Raw genomic sequence first — 21,726 nt, 5'->3', positions numbered from 1 at the left:
GTTTACAATCACTGATTCAAAAAACATTAACTGAGCACTTGCTAAACATCTGGCATGGTATTAGGCACATGCACATGGCCAATGGGGAAATGAAGTGATTTTCGCAAATTTCCAGAGCTGGTGACACTCATTGGCTCAAGATACAAATGAAAACTTCCTTGTAAGTCAATTATACTTCAATAAAATAAAATTTTAAAAGTATATGTGTACATTGGCTTCCCTGGGGGTGCAGCGGTTGGGAGTCCACCTGTCAGTGCAGGGGACATGGGTTTGAGCCCTGGTCCGGGAGGATCCCACATGCCATGGAGCAACTAAGCCCATGAGCCACAACTACTGAGCCTGCGCTCTAGAGCCCGCGAGCCACAACTACTGAGCCTGCGTTCCACAACCGCTGGGGCCCATGTGCCTGAACCCCGTGCTCCGCAATGGTGGGGGGACCACCACAGTGAGGGGCCCGTGCACCGCAGTGGGGAGTGGCCCCTGCTCTCCACAACTGGAGAAAGCCTGTGCGCAGCAACGAAGACCCAACGCCACCGGGAGTGAAATTAATTGATTAATTAATTAATTAAAATTATATATGTGTATACATATACATAAAAAAGACTTACATGGACATGGAAAGCCTACTTTTAAGCCTAATTAAGGAAGAAAATTTTGCGTGTTTCCTGAAAAAAGATGTGTCCCAAAATGATGTAGTATATATGTTTTAAGTTAAAAAAACTGTTAGATTTAGAACTTCATAGTAACACTGGCTATGCCTTCCATTCAGTTGAACTATGGTCTAGAAACCAGTTATACTGTATTAGAATGTGTGAAATAAATATTATATGGGTTCTAAATTTGCATGCCATTTCATGAACAATGCAATTATGGGAAATCCTTGTTTAAGAATTTGAAAAGCACTAATGATATAGTCAGGGATAAGCACCTCAAAAAAAAAACTGACACATGTATGAATGTTATACTATTATGGTTCTATCCAAACTGCTGGCTGAATTAAGCTGCACATAAGCATTGCCCTAAAGTCATACCAAACAACAGTCCTTAAGCTCATAACTAATGGCATACTGCTATGATGAAAACATTTCCTAAGAAGACTTACAAACGATCTTTTGGGGTATCAGTCCATTAGCCACCTGGAGTCTATCTTCAAGGAACGCCACTCCCAGCTTGCTGAAGTCATCCACACTTGCTTTGGCGATTAACTGATAAGGATCCCCAGGTCTGCAAGCTAACGGCAAGCAACAATCCGACCACTTCACAATCTGAGAAGAAGTGGGTGAGGGAGGAGGAAGAAAGGCAGGATGAGATTTTTCTTCTCTAAAATAACCAGATACTTTACTTTTCCCTTCAACTCCCACCACTATATTACAGTCAAACAATGAATTACTGGATAGTACATTTTAACATCAAAGATGTCCTGGCTCAAACATTCTCATTTCTACTTAACAGGGCTTACAAAGCACTAGATGTACTCTCTCATTTAAAAGTAATTGAAGGGCTTCCCTGGTGGCGCAGTGGTTGAGAGTCCGCCTGCCGATGCAGGGGACACGGGTTCGTGCCCCGGTCCGGGTAGATCCCACATGCCGCAGAACAGCTAGGCCAGTGAGCCATGGCCACTGAGCCTGCGCATCTGGAGCCTGTGCTCTGCAACGGGAAGAGGCCACAACAGTGAGAGGCCGGCGTACCACAAAAAAAAAAAAAAAAAAAAAAGTAAAAGTAATTGAAGTCTTAACTGCTTTTCAAGGGACTAAAAGGGGAAAGGGCCATTCCCTACATACTGGAAAGACATAAACTTGCCCTTCACTAACAGGAAATAGGAAAGAACAAACCCGCAATATCCAATGATTCGTGGATATTCATTCACCCTTAGATCAGCTTTTCTCAAAGTGCGGTCCAAGACCCACTACAACAGAACTCCCCGGGAGCAGATGAAAACTTCATGTTTCTGGGCACTACTCTCTGTCTGGTGCTTCAGACTCTCTGGAGTTGCAGCCCAGGAATCAGAAGTTTAAACATGCTTCCCATTGATTCCTGAATGTGAGAGCAACTGTCTGCAGAGAGCTCCGGCCTGTCGCAGTTCACATTTCCACCACAACGGGGACAGGGAAAATGAGAGTAGACAAAGCTCAGTCCTTTAAGCCAGCGGTCCCCAAACTTTTTGGCACCAGGGACCAGTTTCGTGGAAGACAATTTTTCCACGGACCAGAGTAGGGGGGATGGTTTCGGGATGACTGAAGCACATTACAGTTATTGTGCACTTTATTTCTATTATTATTACACGGTAATAGATAATGAGATAATTATACAACTCACCCTAATGCTGACAGGAGGCGGAGCTCAGGCAGTAATGCAAGCGGCGGGGAGCGGCTATAAATACAGATGAAGCTTCACTCGCCCATCCACCTCTCGCTCACCTCCTGCTGTGTGGCCTGGTTCCTAACAGGCAATGGACCAGTACCGGTCCGTGGCCCAAGGGTTGGGGGCCCCTGCTTTAAGCCTTCCGGTGTTTATGAAAACATTTGAGACTGGGACAAGAAGGGGAGCCCCTTGGGGTTGGGAGCCTGGCTCTGGAGCCCTAGATCTGGGTCTGGGTCAAACTCTGCTAATCGTCTCAGAACCTCTCAAGTCTCAGCTTCTTCATTTCATAAAACAGGAATAATGATAGTACCCATCATTGTATAGGTTTGTTATGTTAATGAAATTAAAGAGTTTATGTAATGCCCCCAGTAGAAAGCTTGGGACAGAAAAAGTGTTTAATTAATGGAAACTGCTATTATTAGAATGTGGCTTTAAAAGCAATATTGAATATAGTGGTCCTTTTCCAAGATGTCATGAATAATTTCCCTACTTCCCAAAATCTTCTCAGGGATGTCCTGCCCCAAATTTCATGATCAGAGATATATACTTTTGAATTCCATTTTTTATATTGTTAGGTTAGGTTTTTAGAACTAACTCTTGCTGAAAACAATTTTAAAATGCTGGATATGGACTTCCCTGGTGGTCCAGTGGTTAAGAATCTGCCTTCCAATGCAGAGGACGCAGATTCAATCCCTGATCAGGGAACCAAGATCCCACATGTCACGGGGCAGCTAAGCCCTCGTGCTGCAATTACTGAGTCCGTGCCACAACTACAGAGCCCAAGTGCCACAACTAAGACCCGACTCAGCAATAAATAAATAAATAAGTAAATGCTGGATAAATAAAGAAAACATCATTTTAAAAGCACTGGACAATTGACTAGATAATGAAGAACTTCCGGGCCAAATGCCAGGGTAAATCCTGAACCTACAGAGGTAAGGGGAATTCCCACAAGCCAAGGAACTTTGGCCCTGAGGTTACTTCTTATCCAGGAAACCTGGGATTTAAAAGTCAGGGCCCATAAATTAATTAATTAATTAATTAATTAAAGTCAGGGTACAACTGGCATCAAGATAAACATATAGATCAATGGAATAGAACTGAGAGTGTAGAAATAAACATATACATTTGTAGACAATTGGTTTCGGACAAGGTTCCCAAGACAACTCAAAGGGAAAGAATCATCTTTTCAACAACTATGCTGGTACAACCAGATATCCACATGCAGAAGAATGAAGATGTACCCCTATCTCATAACATGTATTACCAGGTACAAAATTAACTGAAAATGGATCAAATCCTCAATGTAAGAGCTAAAACTACAAAACTATTTGAAGAAAACATAGATGTAAATCGTCATGACCTTGGATCAGGCACTGGTTTCTCAGATAAGACACCAAAAGTACAAGCAACAAAAGAAAAAAATAAATAAATTGGACTTCATCAAAATTTTTGAGTGGGACTTCCCTGGCGGCACAGTGGTTAAGAATCCTCCTGCCAATGCAGGCGACACGGGTTAGAGCCCTGGTCCAGGAAGATCCCACATGCCACAGAGCAACTAAGCCCGTGCACCACAACTACTGAGCCTACGCTCTAGAGCCCAAGAGCCACAACTACTGAAGCCCATGTGCCTAGAGCCCGTGATCCGCAATAAGAGAAGCCACCACAATAAGAAGACTGTGCACCGCAACAAAGAGTAGCCCCCGCTCATCGCAACTAGAGAAAGCCCGTGTGCAGCAACGAAGACCCAACGCAGTCAAAAATAAATTAAAAAAACAAAACAAAACAAAACACTACAATGAGATACTTCATCCTCTACTAGGATGGCTAAAATCAAAAAGATGGACAATAGGGAATTCCCTGGTGGTCCAGTGGTTAGGACTCCACGCTTTCACTGCCAATCTGGTTCAGTCCCTGTCAGGGAACTAATATCTCACATGCCATGAAGCATGGCCAAAAAAAAAAAGATGGACAATAACAAATGTTGAGGATGTTGAGAAATCAGAACCCCAGTACACTGCTGGTAGAAATGTAACAGGCTGCACCCTCCTTGGAAGAGTTCATCAGTTCCTCAAAAAGCTAAACAGAGTTTCCAAAGGACCCAGAAATTCCACTCCTAGGTATATACCTAAGAGAACTAAAAATATACATCTACACACAACACAGGTACACAGGTGTTCATAGCAGTATTATTCATAATAGCCGAAGAGTAGAAATACCCCAAATGTCCATCAACAGATAAATGGATAAATAAAATGTATATATCCATACAATGGGATATTATTCAGCCATGAAAGGGAATGAAGTACTGATACATGTTACAATGTAGCTGAATCTAGAATACATTATGCTAAGTCTAGGAAGCCAGCCACTAAAGGTCACATATTATATGATTCTATTTATGTGAAATATTCAAATCAGACAAATCTGTAGAGATGGAAAGTAGATTAGTGGCTCCCAGGGACAGGACCACTGGAGAGTGACTGCAAATAGGTACACATTTTTTTTTGGGCGGGGTGATAAAAATGTTCCAGAATTAGATGGTGGTGATGACTGCACAACTACTGAATTGTAATTATACACTTTAAAAGGATGAAATTCATGGTATGTGAATTGTATCTCAATTTTAAAAGGAAAAAGAAAAGAGTCTGGAGTCCTCCAAGGTTCAACACTACCCCACAGAATCATTATGCCTTAGTATTTCATTTTTCTCCTTAAAGAGAATTCAAACTGAATTTAACTTTTCTCCTTAGGCAAACAATAATTTTTAAAGTTGAGAAACAGTGTCTTCGAGGGAAAAATAATAAATGCAAGCCTTTATGGTCAAAAGGTCGAAACTCACTAATCAGTCTAGCCTGTTTCGAGAAAGGGAAACCTCAGAGTTGTTAGCTCTACATGTAGCTTTCCCTCCCTTTTACCACGTACTTCTCCCACCTCCTCCCAGACATCCAGCCAGAGTGAGGAGGATTCACCTGGAGGGGCCAGCCTGACCAATGCTTCCGTAGGACTCTGCGTTTCAAATAGGACACCTTTGATCCAGGGTGAAGAGTTGAAGTCTACAATTCAGACAAATATTTAGTTGATTCCCAGCTTTGAGAATGCAGGAAGGATGTCAGCTCAGGAGGATGAGAAGATAAAGTATCGCCTTGGCAAGAGCTGACTTTTCAGATGAGGGTGAATGGGAAACATGAAAAGAAGCAATGCAACCTCCTGCATGAGGCTAAAAGCAGCTTTGTTCTCAGCGCTATCGCTGGCAGAGAATAAGGACAAATACTCAGCCAGTGGAGATACAGCCCAGAATTTAGTTGTTCAGACGTTGATGTAGCACCCTGCTGCAGCGGGCACTGGCGTGGAGCTGTGCCTCAAAGTAAGCACTTCCTGTAAAAGGAGCCAACAATGAAATCCTCACACCCAGGAGAGACGCAGGAGATAAAGCAAGGGGGGAAGGACAGGAAGCAGCCAGAGAACAATATATACACACGTCCCTGATCAAGTTTCTCAACTAGGCCGGCTGTTTCCTCACCTCAGTGCATTTCCTTTTTCTAGGAACGTGGTCCGTGAACCACAGACCATGCAAACTCCTCCAAGCAGCGCTGCGGCCCCGATCAAAGCAAAGCCGCAGTGTCACCGGGACTCATCCAGGGTGTCTGCCATCCGCCCGGTGGCTAAAAGCAAACAGGCCACTTCCCATATGCACTTCCAACTGGAGACAAAGGGACAGAGGAAGAAAGGGGAAGTCAAGCAAAAGGCTTACTCCCCAAGATCAAAGGCAAAGAAGCCCTGGTCATCCCTAAACAAGGGGATGTCCTCCTCTCCTGTGCAGCCTGCAGAAAGCCCTTCCATAACCCGAGCTTGGGACTTGAGGCTGCAGTGACTACACTGATGTGCCCACTCTACTCAACTCAACACACACGTGCACCAGGAAGGGGATCCAGGGACCAACGGGATGGGGTTAAACTCTCTACAACAAATTGCCCTTCCCAAGGCCGCCTGCAGCAGGTGCGGAGCTGAAGTTCTGCAGCTAATCGGGCAATGGGAATCCCAACAACCAGTTAGGTGATGGTTAATCTATGTGCCAACTCAGCTAGGCCACGGTACCTGGACATTTGGCCAAACATCAGTCCAGAGGTGACTGTGAAGATATTTTTTAGATGTGGTTCACATTTAAAATGAGTCAGCTTTGAGTAGATTATCCTCTGTAATGTGGATGAGCCGCGTCTAATCAGTTGAAGGCCTTACAAGAAAAAGACTGAGGTTCCCAGGGGAAGAGGGAATTCTGCCTCTAGACTGCCTTCACACTCAAGCTGCAACATCTATCTCCCCTGAGTTTCCAGCCTCCCGCCTGCCCTGCAGATTTGACACCACAATCACATGAGCCAATTCCTTAAAATAATCTCTTTCTTTCTGTTTCTCTCCCCCGCCACTTCCTCCCTCTCTCTCCCTATATATGTACACATATATGTATATGTATGTATGTATGTATAATGCATTCACGTGCGCACATACACACACACACCCTATTCTGTTCTCAAGAGAAACCAGATAAATACAAGTTACAATCAGTTACCCTGAATAAGATCAATGTCACAGCATCGACACTGCTAATTTTCTGGCTCTTTGTTTCTCCTCTTACAAATCAGTGTAATTACATGCTAGGTTTTTAAACATCTAGTAATGAATTGAATGAAGGAAGGCTAGACACTCAGAGATGTGAAGAATCTGAAACCAGGGGAGTAAGGGGAAGAGGTTATTTCTTACTTTCGGTTATTCTCAATGCCTTTTGGGTTTGAAAACAGAAAGGATACAGGAGTACTACAAAATTCATTTTCACTCTATTATTTAAAAAGATACTATGCCCCATGGTGCTCTTAAGAGAAGGATGTTGGAAAATCAAGTGACAGTGTAAGGGATATGACAAGTCCACAGCAAGCAAGAGCTGAAATAATAAAGTGACCCAGGTGAGACTTAAGGTGGTTCTGCAAAACCGTAACTGACCAGAAACTCAAGAAAAAGGGTGGTCTAGGTGTTCTAATTTTCTGAATAAATGAGAGCTAATCAGAAAATAATAGAAATACCCTTGTTGTCATAACCTTTTTCTATTATGTGTGTTCTTCTTTTTTTTTTAACTTTTTTCTTTTTGGCCACGCAGCTCACAGGGTCTTAGTTCCCAGACCAGGGATCGAACCCATGCCCCCTGCAATGGAAGCACTAACCACTGGACTGCCAGGGAAGTCCCTATCATGTGTGTTCTTTAGATGCTCCATAAGCACCTGAGACCCAATGTCTACAGTGTACTGCACTAGCATCCCCAATTGTTCACTTTATATCCCTGCCCCACTTATGTTGGTAACCCGAGGAAGAGGAGAAGTTTTAACAGACATCCCAAGTGTTCTGGTTATCCACTGCTGGTAACAAACCACCCCAAAATTTAGTGGCTTACACTCATCATTTATTTTGCTCACAGATCTCAATGTGGGCAGAGCTTAACAAGGACGGCTCAACTCTGCTCCACAGGGCATCAGCTAGGATGGTTCAACTGGGCCTGGACGATCCACTTCCAAGGTGGCTTCCTCACACAGCTGGCAAGCTGGAGCCGCCTGCCAGCTGGGAACTCAACTAGGACGGTCCACTGAGGACCTCAGTTCTTCTTCATGGGAACCTTGCCACAGGGCAGCTTGAGCTTCCTCACAGCATGGGAGCTGGGTTCCAAGAACCCAGGTGGAAGCTGCAAGGTTTCTTATGATCTAGCCTTGGAGGCCCCAGAATGTCTCTTCTACCACATCCTATTAGATAAACAAATCACCAAGGTCAGCCTAGATTCAAGAGAGGGGTATAAGACTCCGCCTCTCAATAAGAGACAGGAATTTGCAGCCATCTTAAACCCACTACACTGAGTTTCAGCCAGCTCTCTCACTCCTCCACTCTGTGTGAGACGGACATGCTCCTCTGGTCTGGTCCCTGCAAGGGAAAGGTGTGTGGAGCAGAGCCTAGAGAAGTCGCAGCTTGAAACAGCAGCAGCAAACCTGCTCAGCCTACGTGTGACATGAGCAAAAACAAAGATTTGCTGTTAGAAGCCACTGAAATTCTGAGGTCACCTGTTATTTCAGCAAAGCTGACTAAAACAATGTGCAAAACTGCATTCTTTACAGGGGTCCCTCCACCAGCCCCTCCTGCCATATTCCCTGTCTCCAGGAATGACCCACCATCCACCCCCAAATCCCTCATCATCTCATAAAAAGTTCCTACATCTGTCCCCGTCTCCCCTTCCTACTACCAATACTCTGTGAGGCTCGTCTCCATTCCCACATGGAGTACAATCTGTTCCAGGTCTGCCTCCCTCCAATCCAGTCTCCAATCTGCCTGAATTGTGATCTTTCTAACGTACAAATCTGCTAATTCTGCTAAAAAAAATTTTTTTAAAGGGAAAAGAAAACCAAAAAAGAATAATTTTTTTAAAAAAGAAAAGAAAAATGTTTTAGCCTACTGTCCATAGGATAAAGTCCAAATTCCTAATTAGTGCAAAGAAAACTTTTACAATCTGTGTATCCTGTGTATTTGCCATACTATTAAAGAACATTCAGTTTTGCTACACAAAAACAAGAACAACAAACAGCATGAAGATCATAGATATATAAGTCAGTAACTTTTAAGACGTGCTAAAGATAGGGGAGACAAAAGGAACGTATGTGTGTTGAACATAGATAAAAGGGACAGAACAAAAGACAGTATTCCTCCTAAGCAGAAAGTCATGGATGGACCAAGTAAATCTTAAATATTAGTAAGACACAAATCATGCCACCTCCAGATTGACAGTTATGTCATCCCTAAATCAGCCACCCATTAGGGTCTCATGTATATTCTGCCTAGAAATACAGGTAAAATGCACAGCTTCTCAGCAGGTCACTAGTAAGCCACAGCTCTTCCAGGCGTACATGTCCCAAATCTCTCCAATAGAGCAAGTGTGTGCCAGCCACAGGCATCCTCCATCTGCCAAGTCCCCTGTTTAACCTCAACTCTGGTCCTTGTAACCACACCCTCGGCGTGGAAGGCAGATGCAGCAGAGAGAGACAGGATGTGTGAACACTGCCTAGCTCAGGATTCAGGGATGCAGTCCTTCCATCCCTCGGCCACCCCATCTAAGTGTTAACGGACCCCAGAACTGTCTGTTTCTTGCTGTACATTTTGAATCGATTTAATAAACTGTGCAGTTTGAGCATCTTAACTTCTTCTGTGAGCCTCTCTATTCTGTGACCGCCGGATAACCTGCATGGTAATGTTCTGGAAAGCTATCGCTGCATCAAGGTAATTTCCCACGTAACACTCCAGTCCCATCTTTCCCCTCTGGCCTTCTTCCGAGCCAATCCCCCAACTCATGTTAATTAGACTCCAATTGTACTGAACTGTGTGCAGTTCTCCAGGTGCAAATGCTGTGTGCTTCTGCATCTGCTGTTCTGACTGGAAGCCTTGGCCTCCTTCTTCACGTAATTCCTGTTTTTTCCTTAAAGACTCAGATATTGGGCTTCCCTGGTGGCGCAGTGGTTGAGAGTCCGCCTGCCGATGCAGGGGACGGGGGTTCGTGCCCCGGTCCGGGAAGATCCCACATGCCGCGGAGCGGCTGGGCCCGTGAGCCATGGCCGCTGAGCCTGCGCGTCCGGAGCCTGTGCTCCGCAACGGGAGAGGCCACAACAGTGAGAGGCCCGCGCGTACCGCAAAAAAAAAATTTTTTTTAACTCAGATATTACTTCCCGCCCCTGGAACATCCTTCCTGACGCCACCACATCTGGATAGATTCACCATCACCCCCATACTTGCTTTCCCAGAGCACTTTTCACAATGAACTTTTTTTTTTTTTTTTCCGGCACGCGGGCCTTTCCCTGTTGTGGCCTCTCCCGTTGCAGAGCACAGGCTCCGGAAGCGCAGGCTCAGTGGCCATGGCTCACGGGCCCAGCCACTCCGCGGCATGTGGGATCTTCCGCGACCGGGGCATGAACCCGTGTCCCCTGCATCGGCAGGCGGACTCTCAACCACTGCGCCACCAGGGAAGCCCCACAATGAACTTTAATTGTCCCTTTCCTTAGCTGTCTTCTCCCTGACACTGTGAGCTCCTTAAGATGACCGTGACTGTCGTCTCTAAATGCATCTTTCATCTCCATACAACATACCTCCAGCCCTAGTACACAATCTGGCACACAATGGGCACTCAGTAAACCTTGGATGGAGGAATGAATGAAGGCCTTGATAGAACAATAGGGACATGAGTGAATTTTCTGCAATAAGAGAACTGTATAAGTTCTTTGGGTCAGAGATTCTTACAGAACAGGACTGCTAATGTAAGCAAAGAAGATACTGAAAATTGAGCTGAATCTGCCACAGCCCATTGGTATCTACTATGGCACCTAACAAAATAATTAGAACACAGTCTGCTGTGCAATAAATATCTGTTAGTGAAAGAATGACTAAGTGAAAATAGGAATATGTGAATGCTACGTTTTTTAAACTTAATTCCTGAGATTCATTCATTTGCTGTTGGGGGTGTGTAGAAAAACCACAGATGCAAGCCATCTGAGATATCCAAAGTTTTCAAAAGATGTCATTTTCTGACATCTGTAAGAACGGTATTGCATCTGTAAGCATGGTATTGTACAATCCTAAAAATGGGAAAGAATGTAAGGTCTCAACAAATTCAAAAGTCTTTCCTCTATAATGTATTTGCTGTTAAATATCTTAGGATCCTGTCAAATTCAAATGACTTTAGAGTTAAGTGAAAAATACATAGAGTCATAAGAGCCCCCAAGCTGCAAAATCCCATCAAACAATCAACCTGAAGGGTAACAGCAGACCGAGAAGACAGAGACCTGTGAAATCAGCTCCTTTTTAAGATCTGAAGCCCAGGGACTTCCCTGGGGTGCAGTGGTTAAGAATCTGCCTGCCAATGCAGGGGACACGGGTTCGTGCCCTGGTCCGGGAAGATCCCACATGCCGCGGAGCAACTAAGCCCATGTGCCACAACTACTGAGCCTGTGCTCTAGAGCTCACGAGTCACAACTACTGAGCCCACGTGCCACAGCTACTGAAGCCCGCGGACCTAGAGACCGTGCTCCGCAACAGGAGAAGCCACCGCAATGAGAAGCCCGCACACTGCAATGAAGAGTAGCCCCCGCTCACCGCAACTAGAGAAAGCCCTCGCACAGCAACGAAGACCCAATGCAGCCAGAAATAAATAAATAAAAATAAATTTATTTTTTAAAAAAATATCTGAAGCCCAGTTTACAAAATGGAGCTCTGTGTAATAGCCAGAGTGGTCCAACATATGGCTCTAGACATCTCCAGCTCCTGGCTGCAAGACCCACCAAACCCTCTGATCACAAAAAAGATGAGTTAACTGGATAGTACCCTTGGTGGGTAGGCATCCTTTTACCCCCAGAAAATTAAGAATTAAGTAACCGCCATTAAGCGAGATCTTAATTAAATTACCCTTAGAAGGTAAATTAAATAACTGTGACAGAAATGCTAATTATCTGCCAATATCTAGCCTTTTTTTCTCCCTTGTAATAACAGAACTCCAGGTTTCTACCGAATCCATGGCTGTCCAGCTATGGACTGCATTTCTCAGCCTCCCCTGCAGCTAAGTGATGGGAGCAGAAGTGACAAGTGAAAGTTCTAGATCACAGTTTTAAAGAGGAACCTGGTTGGTCCCTACCGTCCTTCTTCGTCCCCCATTCTGAGGGCTGGGATGTGGATGAGGTTGCCAGTAGGGGGGCGGGGTGGGGGGTAGCAGGAACCAGCCTCCACCAAGAGAGAGAAGAAGGATGGCAGAGGGGAGACAACAGAGCAACAAGATAGAAGGGAGCTGGGTCCCTGGATGGCCTTCCAGAGCAAGACCACGCCTTCAGAGATGAGTAAACTTCTTCTCTGAACCACTGTGGGCTGGGTATCACTTGTTACAACAGCTTAGCCTGTACGTTACATAATACAGTAACTGTGCTGCTTAAGATGCTATGTGCGGACTTCCCTGGCAGTCCAGTGGTTAAGACCCCGTGCTTCCACCGAAGGATTCGATCCCCGGTCGGGGAACTAAGATCCCACATGCCACAAAGCATGGCCAAAACAATAAATAAATAAATAAAATATTTTAAATGCTATGTGTATAAAGATATACACTAAGTAACAACAATTTAGGAAATTAAGAGCACAGCAGTCATATTTTTGTGTTAAAAAGGAATCCGTGCATATTTAATATTTTATGTAATTGCAATATTTTAGAAGTTCTGGCCCTCATTTTAAATTGAAATCTTACTAAATATATATAGCATTAGAATATATAAGAAAACTTCAAGGGCTTCCCTGGTGGCACAGTGGTTGAGAATCCGCCTGCCAATGCAGGGGACACGGGTTCGAGCCCTGGTCCAGAAAGATCCCACATGCCGCAGAGCAACTAAGCCCCTGCAGCACAACTACTGAAGCCCGTACGCCTAGGGCCCGTGCTCCGCAAGAGAAGCCACCGCAATGAGAAACCCACGCACGGCAACGAAGAGTAGCCCCTGCTCGCCACAACTAGAGAAAGCCCACACACAGCAACAAAGACCCAACGCAGCCAAAAATAAATAAATAAATTTTTTTAAAAAAAGAAAACTTCAACCTTTAATCTGATAACTTCAGTTTTCTTATCTTTAAAAATGACAATAATGGACTTTCCTGGCAGTCCAGTGGTTAAGACTCCACGATTCCACTGAAGGGGGCACGGGTTCGATCTCTGGCTGGGGAACTAAGATCCCACATGCCACACACCACAGCCAAAAAAAAAAAACAAATTACAATAATATCTTGTAGAATTGTAAGCATTACAGGTAATACATATACATGCCAAGCAGGGGCTCAATAAATTTTATCATTATTATCATAAGTATATATAAGGTTAATAAAACAGTAGGAACCTGCAGGAGAAAACATAATGTCGTAGCATACTAGGCTATTCTCAGGCTACCTGCCAAATCCTACGCCCCCTCCCGAGCCCCAAACAAAGGAGAGTTTCCTGCTCTCCTTTACTTCACCTATCTCCTAACTCTCATTTCTATCCACCTTGAGTTGTAGTCAATTATTTCCAGTCTTATTCCTCTCTTCCTTTTTGTTCATCCAAATACAATGTCTTTTTTTTTTTTAAATATTTATTTAATTTATTTTTGGCTGCGTCGGGTCTTAGTTGTGGTACTCAGGATCTTCGATGAGGCGCACAGGCTTCTCTAGTTGTGGCGAGCGGTTTTTCTATTTCTAGTTGTGTCGCACAGGCTCCAGGGCGCGGGGACTCTGTAGCTGTGATGCCTGGGCTCCAGCTGAGGCAGGCGAGCTCCGTAGTTGTGGCACGCGAGCTCAGTAGTTGTGGCATGCGGGCTCAGTTGCCCCGCGGCATGTGGGATCTCAGTTCCCTGACCAGGGGTCGAACCCTCGTCCCCTGCACTGTAAGGCGGATTCTTTACCAATGGACTACCAGGGAAGTCCCCAATACAATGTCTTAAAGACAGTGTTTGTGAGATGGAGGTCCAGTGACTATGGCTTTCTGTCATCAGCAAAACCCCTCCTGGACTATCAACGCGGCAGGCGGGGAACATTCGGTGGGTGAGTGAAGGCAGAAAGGACTCATCACAGACACCCGAGCAGAAGCAGCACACAAGGGGGGTTAGGGTCAGATTTCCATGAACCTGAGAGGTGCTGGCTTTGGTCAGAAGGCATCCATGGAGAGCTTACGCCAGAGTACAACCCCACTGGATGTGTGTCTAGAAAGATAACTGGCCATCCAGAGGAAACCGCACTGAAGGCACCCAAGATGGGATGACATCTTCACAGTTTCAACAAAAAGATAATGAAGAAGAGAATGGAATGAGGAGGGAGGGAAGTGAAGGAGTAAAGCCTGGGGACACCTGGGGAGTGGAATTAGTAGAACTCCTAACCGAATGGCAGGAAGGATGCAGGAGGGGGTGAAAGGAAGCACAGTTTGGGGTGTTCACCTGAGATTTTCTTTTTTTCCAGCAGAGGAATATAAACAACCAGTGTGGGACACATTACTGAGTTTGAAGTGCTTTCAGAATACTTGGGGTGAAATCTCCAGGAAGTACGCGGCAATATAAACCATCTGATTTTGGAAGCAATAAGTTGTGGGGCGGGAGCCTATGACCTGCGGAGAGACTTGAGCAGCACTGTGCAATAACATACCTCAAGCCACAAAACAACTTAAAACACAGGCAGCTTTTCTCTTTTTCTTTTTTGGCTGCACCGCATTGCATGCAGGATCTTAGTTCACCAACCAGGGATCAAACCCGTGCCCCCTGCAGTGTAGAGTGGAAGCACAGGGTCTTAACCACTGGACTGCCAGGGAAGTCCCAAAACACAGGTAGGTTTAAATCTAGCAGTCACATTAAAAAGATAAAAAGAGGGCTTCCCTGGTGGCGCGGTGGTTGAGAGTCCGCCTGCCGACTCAGGGGACGCGCGTTCATGCCCTGGTCCGGGAGGGTCCCGCGTGCCGCGGAGCAGCTGGGCCCGTGGGCAGTGGCTGCTGGGCCTGTGCGTCCGGGGCCTGTGCTCCGCAACGGGAGAGGCCACAACAGTGAGAGGTCCGCGTACGGAAAAAAAAAAAAAAAAAAAGATAAAAAGAAACAGGTGAAAGTAATTTTACATACATACATACTATAATTTTTTTTTCCCCCGGCCGTGCTACACAGCCTGCGGGATCTTAGTTCCCTGACCAGGGAGTAAACTTGGGCCCAGCAGTGAGAGAGTGAGAGTGCCGAATCCTAACCACCGGGAATTCCCTACCAATATATTTTTATTTAACCCAAAATATCAGAAAAGAAAGGGAATCAATCACAAAGGCCAGGAAAGAGCACTCATAAAAATACCAAATTAGTTTTGATTATGATACACAAATGAAAAACACGGTACTCACAGTTTCCGAAGAGGACGACGGTCTCTGTAAAGTGTCACCTTGCACCCAAATGCTCTCTGTCACAAATGCTATGTGTTCTGCTTCAAGTATAAAAGGAGAAACCAGAAACAGGGCCCATTTGTTCAAGTCATCAATGGACTGGATAGAGGGAAAGAAACACAAAAAGGAAGGATTCAGTATGACTTCGAACCACAACTGCTATTTATATCAACAGCCAGGACAACCCCGCCTCTGCAATTCCAGGTGGCATCTAAATAAATAAGGTCATTGGATGCTTTCCTATAGACCACATTAACCCTGCATTTTTTTGTTTAACTGTGACTGTTTAAACAGCTGCAACATCCCTCAATGTCTCATGACAGTTTTTAAATCTCTAGACATTTCTTATCAAGCAATTAATTCTGAAACTTATTCCCACCATTCCTTACTGCTGAGAGCATGTAGGAACCTTCCAAATTACAACTTGGAAGCACATTTAAAGATGAGGCAGCTCAGGGACTTCCCTGGCGGTCCAGTGATTAAGACTCCGTGCTTCCACTGCAGAGGGCACGGGTTTGATCCCTGGTCAGGGAACTAAGATTCCACATGCTGCTCAGCATGGCCAAAAAGAAAGAAAAAGATGAGGTGGCTCAGAAGTGCATGATGGTCAGCAGAAGCCTGTTACTGACAGATGCCCGAAGGGCTATTCCTCCTTTTCCTCCAGCCATTACAGCATCAAGATTGGTTAGCAGGGACTTCCCTGGTGGCGCAGTGGTTAAGAATCCGCCTGCCAATGCAGGGGACACGGGTGCGAGCCCTGGTCCTGAAGATCCCACATGCCGCGGGGCAACTACACCCGTGCGCCACAACTACTGAGCCTGCGCTCTAGAGCCCACGAGCCACAACTACTGAGCCCACGTGCCACAACTACTGAAGCCCGCGCACCTAGAACCCGTGCTCCACAACAAGAGAAGCCACCACAATGAGAAGCCCACGCACAGCAACTGAGAGTAGCTCCCGCTCACCACAACTAGAGAAAGCCCTCGCGTAGCAAAAAAGACCCAACACAACCAAAAATAAATTAATTTTTTTTTAAATTTTAAAAAAAGATTGTTTAGCAGATTGGATGTGTCCATTAGTCTCTGCTCTTCTCCTGAAATTTCTCTAAAAGGACTGTACATTAATCTACACTAAAAACAGCACACATCCTTAGCAGAAAAAGCTGAAATCTAGGGCTGCCCGTGGGGGAGGGGCTTATCATCACCCTGCCCCCGCAAGAAAAAAAGGCATTTGGGTCAAGCTCCATAGTTGCTTATCAGTTCAAATCTGCCCTTGATGGGAAGATCAGAAAGTATTCTCACCAGGCCTAGCAACCTGGCACAAAGCAGAAGCTTAACAAATATCTGCTGAACCAATTAATGAAGGAAAATGAGGGAGAACAAACCCCCTCCTGTGGGTAAACATAATTATCGATATAATAGTTAAAAACAAAAAACAGACTGTCCACTTGACTCATAGAAAATGTGTATATTAAACAAAAAGCTTAAAATTTCCGGTTTGTATAAACTCTCTTTGGTGATACTTACCAGTTCTTGGGGGACCTTCAGTTTTATAAACATACACTTTCAGTACTTCTGCGTATGATTTTAAGTACATAAGGTATGGAGACAGCAAAGGCATAAGATTCAATTCTATAAAGTTACTTCAGCCCAGGTAGACTAACAATAGGTATATACCGAACCAAATCACCAGCCCCACGATATCTGCAATCTTAAGTAACAGTAGCTAATCACAAATAGTCAAACTTTCCAATTGTAGGCCTCGAACATCAGAGCTTAAACTCAACAACCACTACTTCATTTGCTGAAATACCGAGTAACTACTACAGGTCAAGCTGCTTAGCTAAACAGACCCAGTTCCTAGGGAGAAAAGGATAAAAACCGGACATAATGGAAAAGAATATATATATATATATATACACACACATAACTGAACCACTCTGCTGTACAGCAGAAATTAGCACAACATTGTAAATCAACTATACTTCAATTTAAAAAATGAAAAAAAATAATGTCACAATAAAAAAAATAAAAACTGGAAATATGAAGTGCAATTTAAAGTCTATGAGGATACAGAGCTGGCTGGTCACATCTAGTCTGGAAACTCAGGGACATCTCTGTGAGACAGTGATTTCTGGGCAAAGCTCTAAGGAGGACAGCAAGTTACAAAAACCCTGAAAGCCCAAAGCCGGTTTGGCCCAGGTGTCCCTACACCCTGCTGGAGCAGTCAGCAAAGGCTGAAGGGCATTAGTTACAGTTATCAAAGCTAACAGAAGCCCAATAAAGTCATGGAGATGTGCAAAAGTAAAACTGTCTCCCAAGAGAATTAAAGACATTTGCATCTCATTATTTTTTGGATGTTCATTATTTCTATTCTAATCTAAATCTCTTAGAGGTGTTTTTTTTTAAATAAATTGATTGATTGATTGGCTGCGTTGGGTCTTCGTTGCGCGCGGGCTTTCTCTGGTTGCAGCCAGCGGGGGGGGGGGGGGGCTACTCTTCCTTGAGCTGTGTGGGCTTCTCATCAGGGTGGCCTCTCCTGTTGTGGAGCACGGGCTCTAGGCGTGGGGACTTTGGCAGTTGTGGCTCGCGGGCTCTAAAGCGCAGGCTCAGTAGTTGTGGCGCATGGGCTTAGTTGCTCCGTGGCATGTGGGATCTTCCCCGATCAGGGATCGAACCCGTGTTCCCTGCATTGGCAGGCAGATTCTTAACCACTGCCCCACCAGGAAAGTCCCTAGAGGTTATTTTTTAAGTAAATGAATCCAGTTTGGAAACCACTACTATAAAAAAATCCACCCCTCAATTTTTCCTCATTTTATTATCTTTCTCAGTCAGGGTTCCTTACAAGAATTAAGCCCTCCTTCCCTCAGGAGTCCATTGTATGTAATGAATGAACACCTAGGCGATATTACATATGCACTCTCTTAGAACTTATCATATTCTGTGTTATACAGTATACCAACAAGGATGGGTATTTTTAAAAAATAAATAAATAAATAAATAAATTTATTTATTTTTGGTTGCGTTGGGTCTTCGTTGCTGCCCGCGGGCTTTTGCGGACTTTTTCTAGTTGCGGCGAGCGGGGGCTACACTTCGTCGCAGTGCGCGGGCTTCTCATTGCGGTGGCTTCTCTTGTTGCGGAGCACGGGCTCTAGGCGCGCAGGCTTCAGTAGTTGTGGCGCGCGGGCTTAGTTGCTCCTCAGCATGCGGGGTCCTCCCCGACTGGGGCTTGTCAGGCAGATTCTTAACCGCTGCGTCACCAGGGAAGTCCCAGATGGGTATTTTTGATTTGTAGCATCAAAGTATAATCCCATGTCTAAGCATAACCTCAACAAAATATTCAAACCTGAGATAAGATTTTAATTCCCACATGGTGTATGGTTTTACACACAAAGAAAATCTCATTTTAATGCTATGAGTGATCGAACTTTCCAGCAGGAAGAGGAAAGGACAAGAAACCCATCAAAAGCAAAACACTTTTAAATGTTAATGACAAAGTGGGTGAAGTCAATGGAAATTTGCACAGAACTGCACTGTGAAGCCCATTTCTGATAGCTGAGTGGGAAGAACTATTGTTCCCATTCACAGAAAGAGAGCTGAGGTTTTGCAGAGATCAAACGGCAGCCCCAGGTCACACTGGGGGTGACAGAGCCGGTTGAACTTACAGCCTTATAGCCACCAGGCTAAGTATTGGGCCAAAAGACAAGATTGTGTGCAAACCGAAACTAAAAAGATTCAGAGATAATCAGTAGGTGCCCGACTGGTAAATGACGCAGCTGACAGGAGCCGGGGACAGGGCAGTTTTTGTCACCTCGGGAACACCCGACAGAAAGCTGAGGATTTGCTGTCTTTCTCTGAAATCAGGTTCAACCAAACTCCAGCCCACAGGGTAGGCAGGAGAGGATGTCAGGAAAGAGGCTCTAGGTGGGCACTGCTCAGGTGCTAATCGACTTCGCACAGGCACACAGGCACAAGCCTACTTTGCACCGCCAAGAGCCAGGCGACCATACGCTCGCGCCGGCACCCCGTGGAGAGGAGACCAGATCGCCTGTCACAGTTTCGGTCTCATCCAGGCTTCCATGGGCATCGCGTGCAGTGGAGCCCCGGAGCCTGCCGCTCCCCAGACCCCACGCTCGCGACCTCCCGGCGGCGCAGAGGGTGCCCCCGGGCTGCACAGCCCAGGGCGGAGCGCGGGGTCCCGGGGGCGCTTCCGGCACCGGGCAGACCCCGAGGCCGCGCCCCCGCCCCGTCCGGCCCCGCCTTCCGCGCCCCCCGGCGCCCGCGCTCGCCCGCCCACCTGGCTCTCGCCGACGCAGAAGACGCGGCCGCCGCGGCACAGGCACACGCGGGCGCCCCGGGGCTGCGCGGCCGCGCGGCAGAAGGTGAAGGAGCAGCGCGAGGCCCGCAGCTGCTGCACCGTGGTGCGCACTAGCGCGGCGGGCCCGCGCCCCCAGCGCGCCCACAGGTACAGGTAGCACAGCGTGATGAGCATGGCCGGCCGGCCGGCGGCGCAGCGCGAGCCCGGGACGCTCGCACCACCGGCCGGCCCGCCAGAGCGCTCGGCCCCGCCCTCCCGCCGGCCGGAAGAGGCCGCGCCGCCGGGGAGAGGCCGCGCCGGCTGGAGAAGGCCGCGGGGTGGCGGGGGAGGGGGACGTTTGTATGGAGGGAGATGGGAGGCCTGGACTGGAGGGAGGGGTGTGGGGAAGGGAGGTGATGGAGGGAGAAGAGAGGCCGTGCCCGGGGAGGTGAGTGGGAGGGGATCAGGGGAGGCCACTCAGGGTGGAGGGTGGAGGTAACGTGATGGAGGGAGAAGGCGGGCGGTGAGGTAGGTTGGGGACCTGGGGGGTAAGCCCGGTAGCCCGCTTAAGCCAGAGTCTGGCCTCCTTTGCTTGAGGGGTGGGAGGCGGAATGAGGAAGGGGTCGTGTATATGTTTATAACGTCAGCAGCCGACATTAACCAGCCAGCACCGTACCAGGAGCCAAAGTGTGCCGATACACACAACCGCTGCCCAGTCCAAGTGGGAAGATGAGGTGAGGCTGTTTTTATTAGGTTATACTAGGCCTTCATGCAAAAAGGACTTTAAGATAAATGACATAAATTCATACGGTGCAATAATAAGTGTATTTCTGGGCTCTTAAAGTAAGGACAGGGAACAAGTTGAAGACAGAGGAGCACTGAAAAGGCGGCCTGGTGCTCTTGAATACACGGGTCACCAGTTTCACTGTGATATCCTAAGATCAGCAGAGAAAGTGAAACAGGATTCAGTGTTCTTGTCCCCTGAGAGAGGCATCATGATTCCTCATGCTGACAGAGGTTTCTCCCCGGAACCTCATTTTTTTTTTAAAGGCAGTAGGTAAAGAACAGGGTCCTCAACAGCTCTGACGCAGAGCAGAGGTTTTCCCTAGGTTGCTTCCTGTTCTGGCATTCGATGTAAGTGGATGGCATACTGCAGTAAAAGCAGTCAGGGAGGCCACTCCCAAGTCTTTCTTAATCCCAGGGCTGATTTTTAAGTACCCTGACCATTTATTCATCTGCTTTAAAACAGCAGTATAGGAAGCCCACTTTCAGACCCTCAGGCTTCCTCTCAGATGACACAGAAAATTCTTCTCGTTGCATATACCAACAATACATTTAAAAAGAGAGAGAAACCAAAAGGAAATAACTGGACTCAAAAACAAGATAAGCATCAAGTGGACCAAAAATTGTAAAAAGACAGGAAGCGATGAGCAGGGCTGAAGCCACATCCTACATGTGCCTGCAGGGCAGCAGCAGTTGGGAAGTAGATTCTGGCGCAGTAACAAGACCTAAAATTGTGTCACTGGAGGAAAAAATGAGCAAGAGTCTCATCTGAGGAGGGACTCCTCCCATCCACGATAACACAGGGCTAAGCAGTCAGGAATTGAGAAAATGAAAAGGCTTAACAGAGTGATTCACCCTAATGTTCTCCTGGAAGAGCACTTCACATAGCCTTCTTGGAGTTTGCTAAATTATGGCTCTAAGGACCAGCCTCTCCTCCCCGCCCAGCTAGGAATGGAGAGGTCATCTCTTCTACCTGAAGGAGACAAGCATCCCTAGTTTTTCCAAGTTCCTTAAGAGCTTTGCACCCTCTACTTCCCACAGACACCATAACTCCATCTGGCCAGATGGGAACTTTCCAGGTTTGCCCTTAGATGCTTCAGGATGTCATGGTCTCAGAAAACATCATGGGAAAACGTGAGGATCAACCAGTTCTCGGTTACAAAGGATGGGGACCATAGTGGGTCAGTATGAACTGAGAAGGGGGTAAGGTCCCTTCCGGACCCTTGGATTGAGGAACACTGATACCATTTACGCCCAGGAAGGAATACAGTAAGGCAGGTAGAAGGGGAGGAATAAGAGAAGTCACACAG

The 21,726-nt window shown here is 46.3% G+C and overlaps 1 protein-coding gene across 2 annotated transcripts in view; it reads right to left on the bottom strand.

The window, feature by feature from the left end:
* The window catches only part of HLCS (holocarboxylase synthetase), a 196,932-nt gene extending 177,074 nt beyond the window's left edge, over window positions 1–19,858 (bottom strand). For both annotated transcript variants that reach the window (XM_029214827.1, XM_029214828.1), the window contains exons 1-3: window positions 19,634–19,858; window positions 15,299–15,436; window positions 1,103–1,265 (exon numbers count right to left, since the gene is read on the bottom strand). In XM_029214827.1, the coding sequence (XP_029070660.1) occupies window positions 1,103–1,265; window positions 15,299–15,436; window positions 19,634–19,828 (496 nt within the window). In that variant the 5' untranslated portion in view covers window positions 19,829–19,858. The remainder of the gene's footprint in view (window positions 1–1,102; window positions 1,266–15,298; window positions 15,437–19,633) is intronic.
* Between the last annotated feature and the right edge of the window lie 1,868 nt (window positions 19,859–21,726).

Source organism: Monodon monoceros, unplaced genomic scaffold, assembly GCF_005190385.1.
Source record: "Monodon monoceros isolate NGI ecotype Baffin Bay Population unplaced genomic scaffold, NGI_Narwhal_1 Super_Scaffold_11, whole genome shotgun sequence".
In the NCBI taxonomy this organism is placed as follows: Eukaryota; Metazoa; Chordata; class Mammalia; order Artiodactyla; family Monodontidae; genus Monodon; species Monodon monoceros.
This window is presented reverse-complemented; position numbering and strand designations above follow the sequence as displayed.